This window comes from Ornithodoros turicata, chromosome 2 (assembly GCF_037126465.1).
Source record: "Ornithodoros turicata isolate Travis chromosome 2, ASM3712646v1, whole genome shotgun sequence".
NCBI lineage: Eukaryota > Metazoa > Arthropoda > Arachnida > Ixodida > Argasidae > Ornithodoros > Ornithodoros turicata.
The window spans coordinates 76,992,464-77,007,266 of record NC_088202.1 but is presented as its reverse complement, the minus strand read 5'-3'; the positions used below and the strand labels follow the sequence as shown (position 1 = coordinate 77,007,266).

The 14,803-nt window shown below is 47.1% G+C and overlaps 1 protein-coding gene across 2 annotated transcripts; it reads right to left on the bottom strand.

The window, feature by feature from the left end:
* Positions 1-721: 721 nt before the first annotated feature.
* LOC135383732 (uncharacterized) lies at positions 722-7,663 on the bottom strand. 2 transcript variants are annotated; one of them, XR_010420033.1, is made up of 11 exons: positions 7,466-7,663; positions 7,230-7,332; positions 7,001-7,138; positions 6,762-6,918; positions 5,936-5,998; positions 5,682-5,735; positions 5,219-5,597; positions 4,994-5,158; positions 4,727-4,913; positions 3,656-4,129; positions 722-2,798 (listed from the first exon to the last, which is right to left on the bottom strand). XR_010420033.1 is itself a non-coding variant. In XM_064613080.1 (10 exons), exons 1-10 carry the CDS (start codon positions 7,622-7,624, stop codon positions 3,795-3,797), a joined length of 1,740 nt encoding a protein of 579 aa, XP_064469150.1. In that variant the 5' UTR covers positions 7,625-7,663; the 3' UTR covers positions 722-3,794. The 2 variants fall into 2 exon arrangements, 1 of the variants encoding a protein (XP_064469150.1); XM_064613080.1 differs by having other exon boundaries at positions 722-4,129.
* Positions 7,664-14,803: the final 7,140 nt, after the last annotated feature.

The window sequence follows — 14,803 nt, the reverse complement described above, 5'->3', positions numbered from 1 at the left end:
TTTCACTCCTTTACTGGTATAACAATCGTGTGAACGAGTCGTATTTGGCAACACCATGATAACGTGCACATACTGTAGGTATACCTATACGTATACCTACGAGCACGCAACCACGAGTGGCAAGTTTGGCGGCTGAGATTTCTGGGCCCGCTTGTATGATGGTATAAGCGGGCCCTGATTCTCCGACGAATATATTTCCCGAAATTAATTAGTAGATATTGTTTGTGAAAACAGCCATGTTAACAAAAGCGCAGCGAAGCAAATATCAGATGCAACAACAAACATACTTGCATGAGGGTACAGAGCATTTGAGAGCTCAGGAGCAATACAGAAAAGGGGAAAACATACAATTTTAACGGTAGAAAAATCACTGTGAAACTAATTATCAGGCATCGCTTTGTGCCTCTCACTTCCACCTGTTCACAGGACCAGTCATGCCAAAACTACCCACCACTTAAACGAAAGGAAAAGATGAATTGCTACATAATCTGGCTAGACCAGTAATATTTGAGTGGTAGTGGTGATGTAGTGGGGAGGCACAACAGTGAGGACAGATCTTTGTGACAATTGTCATGGACCTACCTGTACGCTTGCTCTACCACTATGTTCCAAACTGACCATTTACAAATACGTCAGTATTACAGTTGGTTTTTGCAGTGAGCTTACTTCCAGTACCAATGCACATTCCACAGATTCAACGATTTTCCACACATGTAACATGTGACGCATTGAACAGATCATTTTATTATCGACAAAAGTGAAATGGTGCCGAGAAGCTGGTGCACGACTGCAAACTAAACCCGAGACAAGGAGTGCAAATTCTCCATGCTCGGGAATCAGTATAGATAATATCTCTGTACTCCTTGTCTCGGGTTTAGTCCACATCATTTTATTGCACAGAGGTGGCATAAAATTACATTGAAGTCATGGAACTGCCCGCGTAGTGCTCGCCACAGGTGATAAAGTATACAGGATGATGGACAATGATCTGTCCTGGTTGCATGTTCCCCTGCCAGTTTAGTAGTGACATTTTGACCAACAGTTTGCTCTTTGGGGTTTCACGTCCAAGCTCAGTTTGTTTCCAGTTTGTCTTCTCCTTTATGGCAAGAGTGTGGTGCCATTTAATAAGGGTTTGGAGCCCTGTTGTAATATATTGGCATGTTCGCAATGTCTTGCAAAGAAACCGCAAATGAACAGGGATGACAGCTGAAACAATCCAATAAATGATTCTGCGTCCGACCTAAGCAAAGCTTTCGTAGTGCCTGTGTTGTCGCCAGAGATTGTTTTCCTTAGTTGGGTAATACGAGTACAGCTGAAGTTGCTTAGGAATGGCGTATACCCCAATACAGGCCCAAGATTTAGTCTTCATCAACGTAACCAAGTTGCACATAAAAGCAAATGCATCTGATATTTCGCTTGACATACACAAAACGTATCTAAATAGTACTCTGATACTTTTGCTCGCTTTACCTGGATTATTTTGTGATAAACAACCACCCATCTACCTTCCCGATTAGTACGTCCAGTAAAAGCACCTTTGTGCGAAGTTGGCAAATTGAAATTTTGTAACTTCTCGTTACTGAATTGCTGCTTTCTGCTATGTGCTTCTCGTGCTGCCTACTTGTTGGGTCACCTCTGTTCGCCATTGCAGTGTACTAAATTGACTTAACTTGAATTAGCATAACAGTTCTCAATGTAAATTTTACATTGTAAGTCGTCGTGCTGCAGTGTTGCAAATGAAAAGCACTTGCGTCAGTCTTGAGTCTGGGAGGGTTGACAGTACACGCTCATTTGCGGTTTGGAAATATGTTCCCTTTGGTGCAGGTTGATTCTACATGAAACAGCAACTAGACTTATGATGATGGAATGGGTTGGTGTTTCACCGCATCAACAGAACCCTACCTCATTGCACGTGGGTATCATGCACAACGCAATGCACCACACCATGTGCACCAAAAAGAATTGTTTGTTCCCACCTCCCATGCTTCTGCAGAAGCCACCGATTCATGACAAACGAAGCACTGAGAACCAAAAATCCTAGGAATGAGACTCTTTGTTCACTTTCAGTAAAGCCCCTATGTTCTCCACTTGCAGTTAGTACTAGGGTTGCCACTCATTCGCTGAATCTCTTGTGGTGAGCTTGTCTAGCTTCTTCCAGCTGGGGCTTAGGACCATATCTGCTGCTCATGGTCTCATGAACGGCTTCCTCCACATTTCGAACTGGCTTGGAACTGGCTGGTTCCACAGGTGGAATGTAATTTCTCATTTCGGTAGTACGTAACTGCACGCGTGCATCCTTATGTGAAGACACAATGTGTGTTCCACAAATACAAAGGGGGTTAAAAACTGGGCTGCTGTTTGCTTGACACTAAAATCAATAAACACCCAAAGCAGGGAAACACCTAAGAGATGGAACAGATAAGGTGGAAGCAGTGCTCTTAAATCTAATGATATCTTCAACTGGTAGCCTGTGAGCGCTCTGCAGCATGCACTCTACCTTCCACTGGCCAAAACAGTGCACTCCAACTTCAGCTTTGGGAATTGTTTATGAGCGCATGCCTCAAGCTCTAAGCGCTCTCCCTCAGAACACCCATTGCAAAACTGCTCTACAGATTGTACTGTATTAGCTGAGAGCTCTTTGTGGTACTACATTTTAAATGAAAATATTCTCACCATATGAAGCCTTTGTTTTCACACCAGCCAATGTCCAGTGTTTCCGAGCTTTTGAGCACCGCACAATGTATTTGGCTACAGCCCTGTCTGCATTGTGGTTGAAGTGCAAGGCTGCAATATACGTTCTGGAAACCACATACTGGTCAGTATTTCCATGAACACAAACTGCTGGACGCTGACACGAGTTAGCTCCTCAGCGGCATAAAGAGTTCGATATCTCCAGGTGTCCATAAGGGTATCTGCACGGCTGCTGTCAAAGACATTAGATGCTTCTGTAATACCAGGCAGGCTATAAATTCCAATGGGGGTGACATATACAGGGTGTTCTTTTTAAAATCTGGAACACATATTATATATAATAAAACTATCAGAGCATCTATATGTGGTTTTTGCATTTAGGTTATATAGCCTGGTTGAAAATGTATGAGAGATAGCATATTGTGGGCCTAACTCACATGAGGAGCTAAAGTTCATTCATTAAGTTTTTAATGAAGGTTTATCTGGAAAACCTAAAATAGCACAATTGTAGGCAATCCTTTTTTATGCAAATTTTTTAGAATTCCTAATTTTCAATTTCTAATTTTTCAGAAATGATATACGAACCACAGATAAAATGGCTCTAAGGCAGCACAGGAAGCGCATATAACTACCTCTCTAATGTAACATGTTAGCCGAAAAACAGCTGGTGTGTAAGTGGCAGCTATAAGAAGTCGATCTGACCAATGGCAGATGCTACAGCGTCGACAAAAACTAATTTGTTCCTTCAGTGCAATGCTCCTGCGACGGAGGGACTGAGGAGGGCGACTGGGGGGGACAAATCTCATTTCGTATAGTTTTGTTATCAATATTAAAAATTTGGGAGGTTACTTATACAAAGCATATGTGTCTTTGACAAGTTCTGAAATATAAAACTGACCTGAACTAGACTCCCTACAGTTATTCAAAAGGAGTTAGTATACAGCATTTCCCAGCAAACACCTACCGTGCAGCCATCCCACAGTACGTGAATTTTGAGGACTTCGGGGTGAAATGAATTATCACGGCATGAAATGCCTCCAGCCGAAAGGTTTGCTTGCTGGGAGCGAGCGATGGGATCTCTTTGAGAAGGTGAGGTGCAGCGACTATCCCCTCCAGTTTTTTGAACGTTTCTGTCTTTGCAAGCGAGGAATGCAGGAATGCTTAGCTATCCCTGCTTCCTTGAAATACTGCAAATTACCTCCATGAAGCCAAAGCCGCTCTCCAATGTCTCCATGTGCACACCTTGCATGAAGGCCTTGATGCTCATGAATATCGATCACGTGCCGTAGAATGGTGAGCCACTTAGCAAGGACAAGCTCACCATTGTCATTGCTGGTTCGTGCACACCAATAGAGGTGATTCAGGATACTGGGGCACCATTTCTGCAGAACCTGATGCTTCTTAGCCAGTGATGCGGCATGAATTTTCCTCCTGATACCTGCATATGGCAAAACATCTGCTTTTAAGGAATACATTCCTTTATAATGTAGGTAATGGTGTGTGGGCAAAACCAACAGTCAGGCATCATAATGCAAAAATCGTGCTCTCGTAAATTTACAAAAGGTTAGCAGGAATTTGCAAAATAAAAATGTGAAATTATAATTGCTATATTTTAGATGTGTCCTTTAAATGACATCACCACTCAATGGCTGGTCACAGTAACGCAACTGAAAATTGCACCATTCCACTAAACGGAACTTTGGCAAAACATTTTGTTGCCCTCTTTTGCGATATTACAAGCATTTGTATATGTGCAGACACTAAACACGCATTTGTTCATCCAAAAGTCTGAGGAATCCCAAGTATTTTCTGCAGCAAGTATAGGTGCATTGATACATCAACAACTGCTCGCATTTTTGGTCAAAGAGTAGCTAGAACTTAGTTCAACCTCATTTCACAACAATCAGATCCAGAGTATTGTGTTTACCCTTCTGCCTCTGAAAAATTTTACAAATATGATATGCATGTGCAGCACGTACGCATGTATGTATGTATGCTGCACACTACTCAGCACAAAGGAATAATGTGTTATTACCCTTTGCGACATGCCATACATCAAACCGATGTTTCACCGAAGGGTGGGCCTTCCTCATGAAAGACTTCACGTCGTTGTGTCTTTCGGTGACAAGCATGCCCACTGTCATTCCCTGTTTGAAAACATACTGTAGTGACCTTTGGAGGCCCTCCCTTTCCATGCGATTACTGGAGTCAACCTCAGTAGACTAGAAGAATGAGAATCTTGCATTAAAATTTGATCAAATTGTATTAACTAATACATTTCATGCTCATGGTACCAATTTACCTTTACTATTTCCACATGTATAATGCGGTTGATCCCAGTTTCTAAGAGAGAGTATGTGCCGAAATCAGCAGAATGGCCAGGGGAATCCGCTCTACCATCACCAGCAATGCAAAGTTCTTGGCCCCGTAGCTTGTCCAGCAGCATAGCCTGCTCGGACTGCCACACCTGTGCATGCGTGGAAGATTCACACTTAGTGAGCATTCAATCTGATTGCTTGCAACCAACCTCAGTTACTGCAGGCAGCATGTAGAACCGCTGGTACTCGAAGTACTGAGTCTTTTGGAGGCTTTGAACACCCATGAACTGAAGCATTCTGAGTGCTTGGGTAGGGCTGCTGCACGAAAACAAAATAGCACAGCACAACAGGATGTTCCCCAGGGCTTTGCCGTGGTGCATTGGCTGACTTGACCACAGTGTGACATGTTGTTTCGAACAAGTCACTGTTGCCTTCACCATTGTACCAAAGTTTCTGAGGGTCACGTCACAGCCTGGTGTGCCACACTGTGGACATCTCTGGAATAGTTGCCTGAGACACGATTCGAATACAATATATTTTGTATCATCCGCAGTCCCAGTGGCAGGTTCCTCCATGAAGATCACTGAACTGAATCAACAAAAGAAAACACAACACAGATAAGAACACCCCAATCAACCCACTATGTTCCCACAGAACACCTGTAGCACTCACCGGTCCCCTTCACTGCTCTGGTCTGGGTGGAAGGAAACGTCGTTTGGGTCGAGCCTGTAGTTACAAGGAGCGGTTGTACTTCTTGCCAAATAGTACATGTGCACATGCTATCCAGTATTTCATGTGTAACCAGTAATCATACAGCTTTCTGATAGAAAGTAGCACATGCAAATTCTCAATTTCTTTATGTAAGAGCTCTGAGAAGCTTTTTGTTTCGCATTGCAAGCTTACACTGTAAGGACACAAAGACTCACCATTCCTCTTCATAGGTGTCATCTGTTCCCATGAAGCCTGGTTCACTGCTTTCCTTGTCGTCACTGCATAGAGAGTGCCTACGAGTTAACATTTATGAGTGAAAACAAATGAGGTGATGTTACACATACTTTGAGCATATATTAATAAAATGTCATCTCTACCTCGAAGGCTAAAAATATGTCACACCCACAGGCCACAGCAATTATATGCACATAAACCACCACTGGTCAAAATGAGGTTTTCAATTCTGTTCCTGATTATGAATACGTACATTCGTGACAGTACAGAAGACATTGCCTCTGGCGATGAAGCTCCCCATTCGTTATTTTAAAAATAAAGTTGTTGTTGTATCGAAGATTAATTGCAACATAATTGGGAAAGGTGGAAGTACCGTATAATTTTACCATACTTACTCGTAAGTTACAGCATAATTTCTTTCATTATGTTTCAAAACAACTGTGATCAGTACATCGTAGAGAAAACTAAAATTATCTAGAACAAAAAGTAGGTCCCTGTATTAGTCGCTTTTGGTAGTGCAGCCAAAACTCGATACAACTGAACGCTACCATTAAATTTCATGGTAGAGCGTAATAATTTGTATTCCCTGCCACAAATGACCAACACATTTTGTCAGGAGAGATGTAACGAAATATTCGTTACCCTGGCAAAAATCGTCTTGCCTGTGAGTTTCGTTATAGCGAAGTTTAACTGTAGTTAACATTGCATACTTCCTCTTATTCTGAACAACTGGTGTTGCAGGACGCAGCTGAAATCTTGAGAACCACACCATTTCTACTCTTTTATCACCACATTCATGTATAGTACCTTGCCTCAAAGGTGACATGGGGAACTTCCTCGACGAAGCAAGACTCAATAATGTCATCGTCAAAGGCTTGAATGTCTCCTTCGATCACTGGCGTGGATGCCCTGAAAACGTCTGGGGGGGCCTCCACCTCTTCAGGATTAGATTGAAGCCTGGGCTCTGCAATGCGAATGTTGGACACACTCAATAGTCTTCAATAGAACTGACAGATAGTAGCACTGCTGAAATCAGTGTGCCGTACCATCGATTGCACTAGAACGTGCTTGCACACTGTACGTGCCAGGTGCATCGATGTTCAATGATGCAGGCAGTGTTTGGTAGCAATGAGGGCACCGTGCAGCTTGCTCCAGCGGCACTTCTAATGGCACCATCCCATGCTCTGCCAAACCAAAGAAAAAGGTTCATTTCTTTTCTTGACATTTCACGACCTGCATGCAACCTTTGGAGACTAAGACATCGTTCTTGATTACCTGTATCCACGAATGCTGGTTCCTGCTGAGATACAGTGCCTACTGCAGGGTCGGCACCAAGCTGCACTTCAGTGTGAGAAGACGTCCCTTCCCCTACATCGCCCTGTACATTTGAGAGTAGATTGTTAGTAATTGCTGAATGAAGCACTTTATAAACAATGTGGATGCAACATGCTCGTCTCCACATAGCGCTTTCTGAGGAACATCATATTGTAGAGGAGGTGGTGTTCCCCTACATGAGTCCTGACCGGCGATGATGGAATGTCCCAGCGGGCGGATGGACGTGGCCTCACACTAGGACGGTGCCGGTAGAACTGCCGTGCCAGCGCCGTAGCGCGTGGCAGCAGAGGCGCGTCGTCGTCGTCGTCTTCCACGGGCCGCCACAATATTTTCATACAACAGATCTCAATCGATTTGCTACTGCTTCATGCATGCTCCCGTGCCTACACTCTGAGATTTTTCCAGCATACCCATGTCCCCTCTAAGACACCCCCGAAAACATTCCACCACCCCTCCAAATTGTCTGCCAATAAGGCCAAAAAAGCCAGATAACCTGCAAATATTGGTGCACTCCCCCTTCCCCTGTACGAAAATTCTGGGAACATCACTTCTTACATCCTCGCACAAAAAGAGCCGTGATCCGCTTCTCTGTTTGACATAATGTGGCAGTATTTGCAGTGACACTTATTCCTCTACTTGAAGAATAGTTACGAAGCAAGCGAGCTGATATAGATCCATACTGAAGAACTCCGAGAACCCATTTTTTCCCTCCCCCTTTTTTTCCGTGTCCCTCGTCTGGAGGTTCTTCAGTATGGATCCCCTACTTGGTGCGGCACATATAGCCAAACGCAATAGGTCATGCACAGATCAATCCGGTGGCCGCAAGAGAGGATGAATGGCTGCGATTAAAACCGAGACTGATACTTACTTCCAGCTGTCTTTTGGCGTTCTCCTCTTCGTCGTCGTTATCGAAGAGCGTAGGCACGGCATCCTTTTTCAGTGCCTTTCGGGTCTGGAGTCCGAATGCTGCCATCAGGTGAAAATACTCGTAACACTCCAGGCCAAAATGTTTCGAGCACACGCGACTGTTCTTCCGCGGTGTCCAGTTTTCCAAGTTCATCGCACGCAACCACCGGTTCTGTACAACAGAATCCACAGGGAATCTGTGGTACGAAACCAGTTTGTTGTCCTCGTACTTGTTGGTGCACCGGGGTGCACAGCACTTCATTTCGCACAACTTGTGCTGGCGTAAACGCACTGACAAGCTGTGAGAATAGTGAAAACCGATGCGTAGCGAAATATACCTATCAAAGGCAAAGCCGTGCTCGTTCGCTGTGATTCGTACGCGCGACTCTCGGTTTTGTTTCCCGCGAGTCCGAGATGATCAAGAAAAATACAAAGCCTGTGAAGGAGGCGGTAGCGGAAGCCAGCAGGAGCCGGATAGGAAGCAGCCTGCTGATGGCTGGCGATTGCGAAACTGCGAGCAAGTAAGCAAGCCAAGAACAGCCAAAGCGAAAGCTGACAGTGACGTCAGTGGCTTGTGCGGATGATCGGCCGTCAAAGCAAAAAATCGATTTCTCCGTCAATACAATTTAATGGGCGTAGCTATTTAGGAGGCACGCTCAGTAGGCACCAACCTTTGTGCCTACTCGTTTTTCTTGTGATCTGTCACACTGAATTTTCCCCGGAGCTGACCTTTAAGGATGTGGATGTTCCTCTCTTCGAACAGCGCAGCAATCCGATGTCCTCGCAAGTCGGACCGCACGCCGCCCCAGATGGCCACATAAGACATATGGCGTAGGAATACTGTCCAGGATGTTCTCCAGGTCGCTCACATCATATGGGACAGCGGGTGGTATGTAGAGGGAGGACAACTGTGAGGTCCCAGGAGCCCACTCGAATCGTGCTCCCGAAACGTATTCCCCTTCGCTCGTTGCCACAATGTTCCTCTGCACAGCCGGTATGTCCGAGCGGATGAAGATGGCTGCCCGACTTTCTGTTCCGCTTGGTTTTGAGACATATGTGATGCAATTAGACAGACGGAAATCCGCTCGGAGCCCGCATTCCGAGATGCACACGAGGGGGAACTTGTGCCGCCACGCAAACTGGCTAAAGTCTGATATTTTGGATTAAAGGCCTCTTGAATTCCACTGGAAGATTGATGTCGTCTGATACTGCACTATTGTTGGCACCGCCATTTCGCCGTCCAGGGAGCGATGCCGTCACATAGCCGGGGCTTAGCGCCCAACCGGCTCGGTTGGCAGTAAGGGGGCGATTGCGTTTTCAAGTTGTAGGATCGATTGGACTTCAGTGAGCGCCTTACACTCGGTGCACGCAGAGACTATGACCTTTAGTGCCACGAAAAGCAGCCTGATTATCACTGATTGCATGTCAGCTGGAGCGCAAGACGATGAAGCGGGATTTGCGCGGCGGGCTACCTGGGAGTGGGTCGCTTCCGTGCAGCTCTTGAGTGCAGAGTTCGGTGGTGCTTGCGCAATGTCGTGGTGGGGTAGTGGCGGGAAGTGACTGTCATTCCAGGCAAGCTGCTTCTCCGCGGCAGGCGTAAAGGCTGGTTGCCGCGACACAGATCTTCGGCGTCTTCGTCTGCGGTTCCTTCGGTGATCCTTCCTTAGGACTTGTTCCTTGGCCTCTCTATAGCTGCTGCTAGAGGGCGAGCGCTCTCTGGCGATGCGTCTTTGCAGCTTGAATTTGGGACATTCGCTTGATGTCGCTGGGTGTTTTCCATGACAGTTGGCACACAGGGGGTCATTTTGCGGGCAGTCAGCACAGTCATGGGACGCTCCGCAGGTTGCGCAAACCTTTCTCCGGCTGCAGCACGCGGCTACGTGGCTGTGCGTTAAACAATTGCGGCATTGTGGGGCGCGCGGTAGGTAGTCCTTGACTCACATTGTCAGGAGATGGATGCTGATGTCATTGGGTCTGTGTGACCCGAGAAATATGAGTCTCACAGCTCCTGCGTCTTTCCATATTCGCCTTGCCACAAGAACCGGAGGTTCAGACCTGATAGCCTCCTTTATCTGATCGTCAGAGAGCGAGACATAGATATCCGTGATAACACCGTAGCACGAGTTGAGGGGGCGCGGTTCGTAGGCGCGGACGGGAACACTACAGATCCTGTCGAGCCTCAAGAGGGACGCTTTCGCCGGTAGAGAAATGACTTCCACAGCAAGGACGTTCTTTGCATAGTTGGGTCGTATTTCCTTAATCCTTCCCGTCAGCTCAGAGGCAAGAAATTCGGAGAGCTTGAGATGATTCAGGTTTGCGGGTTTGCTAGCTGCAGCGATCGCGACTTCCTACCCGCGAATCGTGACGATGTGCGGGTAACTGCGGGTACCCGCGGGTATATCCGCACACGCGCTCAGCTTTATATGTAACTACAAGATGACTACCTAAAATTCATTAATTAACTCGTTAATTAGGGAATACCGTGCAAAACCGAGATAGCAGAATGAGAGACAACAACAACAACAAATAAGTTAATGATAATGAATGGGGAAATTCGCCACGTAAGGTGTGGCGTAAGGTGAGAGACAATCTGATTCGATCTTCTAAATTTCTTGGAACGAGCGCGTGCCGTCAAATATCCATCGGCGAACTTCGCTATGCAAATGACTCGAAACCAAATTCTCAGGTTCGCATGACCTTCCCCGACGAAGGCTTATCTGGACCGCAAAGCGCTTGATCTGGCCAGCAGATCAGCACCTATTCGAATCATCTCGATCGCTCCAAAACACGCGGCCCTCTGATGTGGAACGAGCGCTGCGCCAACCACTATACACTATCTCTATAATACACGACCATAACACTCGTACCCAGCCCCAGCGCCGCTGATTTAGTTTCGCCAATCGGCTGCCGCACGTTTGTGGCGCTGAATACGGGCCCCTCGGCAGACGACACATGGCGTGCGGATACCGTCGCTGCCGTCATTCGCGTTTGATTGTGGCTGGTTTTCACACGTGGTCGGCGGTGTTTGTCCTCAGTGCATGGTTTGTCAGATGTGAGACGTGATGGTGTACTGCACCGTCCCGCTTTGCAAGCCGAAGAAAGCAGTGTCGGACCCAAGTATTTCCTTCCACGAATTCCCCTCAAATGCTACCTTACGCGATAAGTGACTGGAAATATATCGTGGGGTGCTGACCTAGGTAACTGCATTGCGATTGTTTCATATTTCATATACGATGTAGTTTACGGATGGCAGTGTGTACCATAAATAGTTCTGTCTAATAGCTGCGTACCTTTTACGCATCTCTCTCTGAATGAACGAATGAACCACGGCCTCCGACAGACTACTCAACAGCGTGTTCTCGGCATTTCAAAGCCGAAGACTTTAATATCGGCGCAAAGCGCAAAATTCTCAGACGTGGCATCGTAGCTACGGTACCTACGGTGTGTAAAGAATACCTCCAAAACAAATGTGGGAGCTAGTAAGGAGCAACCACACTGCAGAGGTCCGATGGGGCGACAGTTTATTCCTGGAATGAGCGAGCGAGAATGATGATCGAGATCGTGTGCGTGAAAAGGGCATGCTGTCCGTCTTCTTTTACGGTAGGTGGCCGCCACAGGTACTCCCCCGCCCAGAGATATAACGATCACGAAGTGAGCGGGGTAGTCCAGTGGACCTTGCGGAACCGTTGAGGCGGCGCGGTGTTGGGTGTTGTAGGCCATGGGGAGATGGTGGATGAGGGTGTCATGCTGGTCAATGTAGGCAGGCTTAAGCCTGTCGATAGAGACTACGTCTTCTCGTCTCGCGATGTTCAGCGGGAAAACCTTCTCGGAACGACTGAGTACTTGGTACGGGCCGAGGTAGGGTGGGAGGAGCGAGGAGTGTACGGCGTCATTGCGGATGAAGACGTGAGTTGTAAGGAAGATGTCCTTGAGGATGAACGGGGGGCGGGCTGAAGACAGTCGTGAAGGGGTGAAGGGGCCTCACGCGACTCAAAGCGATTCAAGCGACTCAAAGCGACTCCTTCAGCACCGCACCTGCCTCCCATCATCGCATCACCCATCTGCGTTCCATCCTATGCTGCGTCATCACCACCTTCGTCTCGGAAGCTCCCACCCGCCTGTACAAGCGCGGGCTCCTGCTTCTGCCGCAACCTGCCCCCACAACATGCAACCTGCAACCACAGCTGCCGCTGTGTCTGGGCGGGGGAGTACCTGTGGCGACCACCTACCGTCGATGACGACGATGTCTATCGCAACAGCGGGCACGCGCTACGCGCACGAATAAACAGTTGACCTCTGAGCTTCCTCCTGTGTGGCTGTCTGTTAGCTAGTTCCCACAGAAGCAACCTGCAATGTCTCACCAGGCGTCCAGTAGAAGCTAGGAGTAAGAGGGGGGTTGCTTTCTTCAGCCAGTAAGCAGGATATCTCATAGTAAGTAGGAATATCACGGCCCTCAAAAATAATCATACCGTATGAATAAGAACCACATGCTGTATAACATAGCCTACAGTCTTGCAAAAAACTTGCAATCCCAGTTGAATAAAAAAGACGCCCTATTTAATGCAGACACAGCTACGATGTGCACGCTTGGAAAGTGCTCTACATTTCTGATTCAACCTTCTATCTTGGTAGTAATCTTCCAGTAGGTCACAGAGATAACACTGGAAAACTTTCCTAGACGAAAAGCTTTCATATCCCGGTTATGACCTTGCAAAAGAGGGCCAACTGTCCTGTGTAGCAGATGGCAAGGCCACACGCGCGTGTGTCTGACGTTACAACCCTAGCTTACCCTGCATTGGAGCAGAGCCGAGAAGGGTTAACCCTGGCTATTAACCACGCTCTTGTTGTCGAAAGCGATGTTCTAACGAACGTAATGGAATTTCGCATGAACTCATAAAAAAGGCCAACTAGTGAATGAAGCACTTCTAAGTTTATCCGAATATGAAAAATACTACTATATTCCTTTGGAACACTTAAATGGTTACATAAAATCTTAAGTGCGATGATGGTTTGCTTCAATGTGGAGAAACATCACACTTGTCGGTCACACTCATTGTCCAAAATTGGTGTTGCTGATGCCTCCTAACTTGCTTTTTAAGTCGTCATAGGAAGACACTGAATTATTCTTCATCACTTCTTCCCTTCTGATTCCTAGCGAATTTTCTAGGGCTTTCTGAAGGTGCATGTTCTACATCCTGGCTCGTTTGGAGTTCGATGATTCGCGACGCACAGGACCTGGCACCAGCCGCAGTCGATTCCTTTCGACTTCAGTCGTCTTCCCAGTAGCCCCATCACTGTGCGTGACTTTGGCGACAAGTCTGGTTGCTAAAAATGCAGTTCGCAGATCTGCGAGGGGATAAGGGAGACCGTATTACAGTCAACACGTAAGCAAGATCCCACACTGCATTCCAGCCGGCAGTGGCTTCAAGTTCACTTACATACCTTGGAGCGAATGCTCGGGTTAAAGTCAGCACGCGGAATCGCCATCAGCTATGATTCTTTGAGAGCTTCATCCTTTGGAAACGAGAACACATGCACGTTTGGGGCCCCCGTCGTAATTGCCTCGACAGCGAGGAACGCAGCATCCGCCCATGTGGAACTGAATCACCAACATCGTTTCAGTTAACGGACTCTGCCTGGCTCAAGATAGAGGTTTCCAAACGCATACGTACCTGTCACGCGAGAAACCTGACAATGCATTACGCGACCCACAGGCCAAAATTGCACGAAACAGACACTAGCAGCATGGAGAGATGACCTGCAAGTTACACAACGCTTGCATCAGCATGCATCGGGCCATCGCACTCGGTATCGGGCTCGGTCAACTAGCGTTACGTCACACGCAGGGAGAGTGAAGAATGAGGAGGCCTTGTGTTATCTAGATGGCGTTGGCTGTGCTCCCTGCGCTCCCGACCGGCGCGGTTTCGATTTTGTCGTATTTGCATAGCAAAATTCGGCGATCGACATTAAATGCGCCAGCATTTCTTTAACGCACTTGGCCTCTGTGTAGCTGTTTCGAGTTACGCTGGTTGGAGACGGAGAGGGTGACCCTCACTCTCGCGATGCGCACCTTTCCCTTCGTTCGTTTTTTTATGCGCCGCCTCGGCAGTGTTGCCAATTTAGCGAATTCAGATTCAGTCGCGCCTGACGGGGGAAATTTTTGATTTGACGGCTAGCGGGAATTCCGGCGGTGCCCTGCCCAAATTTGGCGGATCCTAGCGGAATCGGTAGAATTCTGGCGGATTCTAGCCGAAGAATAATTGTCTCGTTTGCGCCCTTCGCTGGAACTACAAGCATAAACCGACACAAACCGAAAACTGTGCTGCAGTACTACTTGACGCAATAAATTCAACTGTACGAAGCACACCAAACACGCAGAGAGCGAAAAGGGCGATAAATATCATGTCACTTGTGAGTTCATGCAAACCGTTGCTTTCCTTTCGACAGGGAAAGTCAGCACAGAGAAGGCTTCGTCATTTTGTCGTGCAAATAAAGTCATATTCAATAGCTTCGTTGCGATGCCGAGACCATGAAACGACAATCCGCATTTGACTGTTCCCTCGTGGCGTCGACTTGCCTTTTCTTATTGAGCGATTTGTCCGGACTCT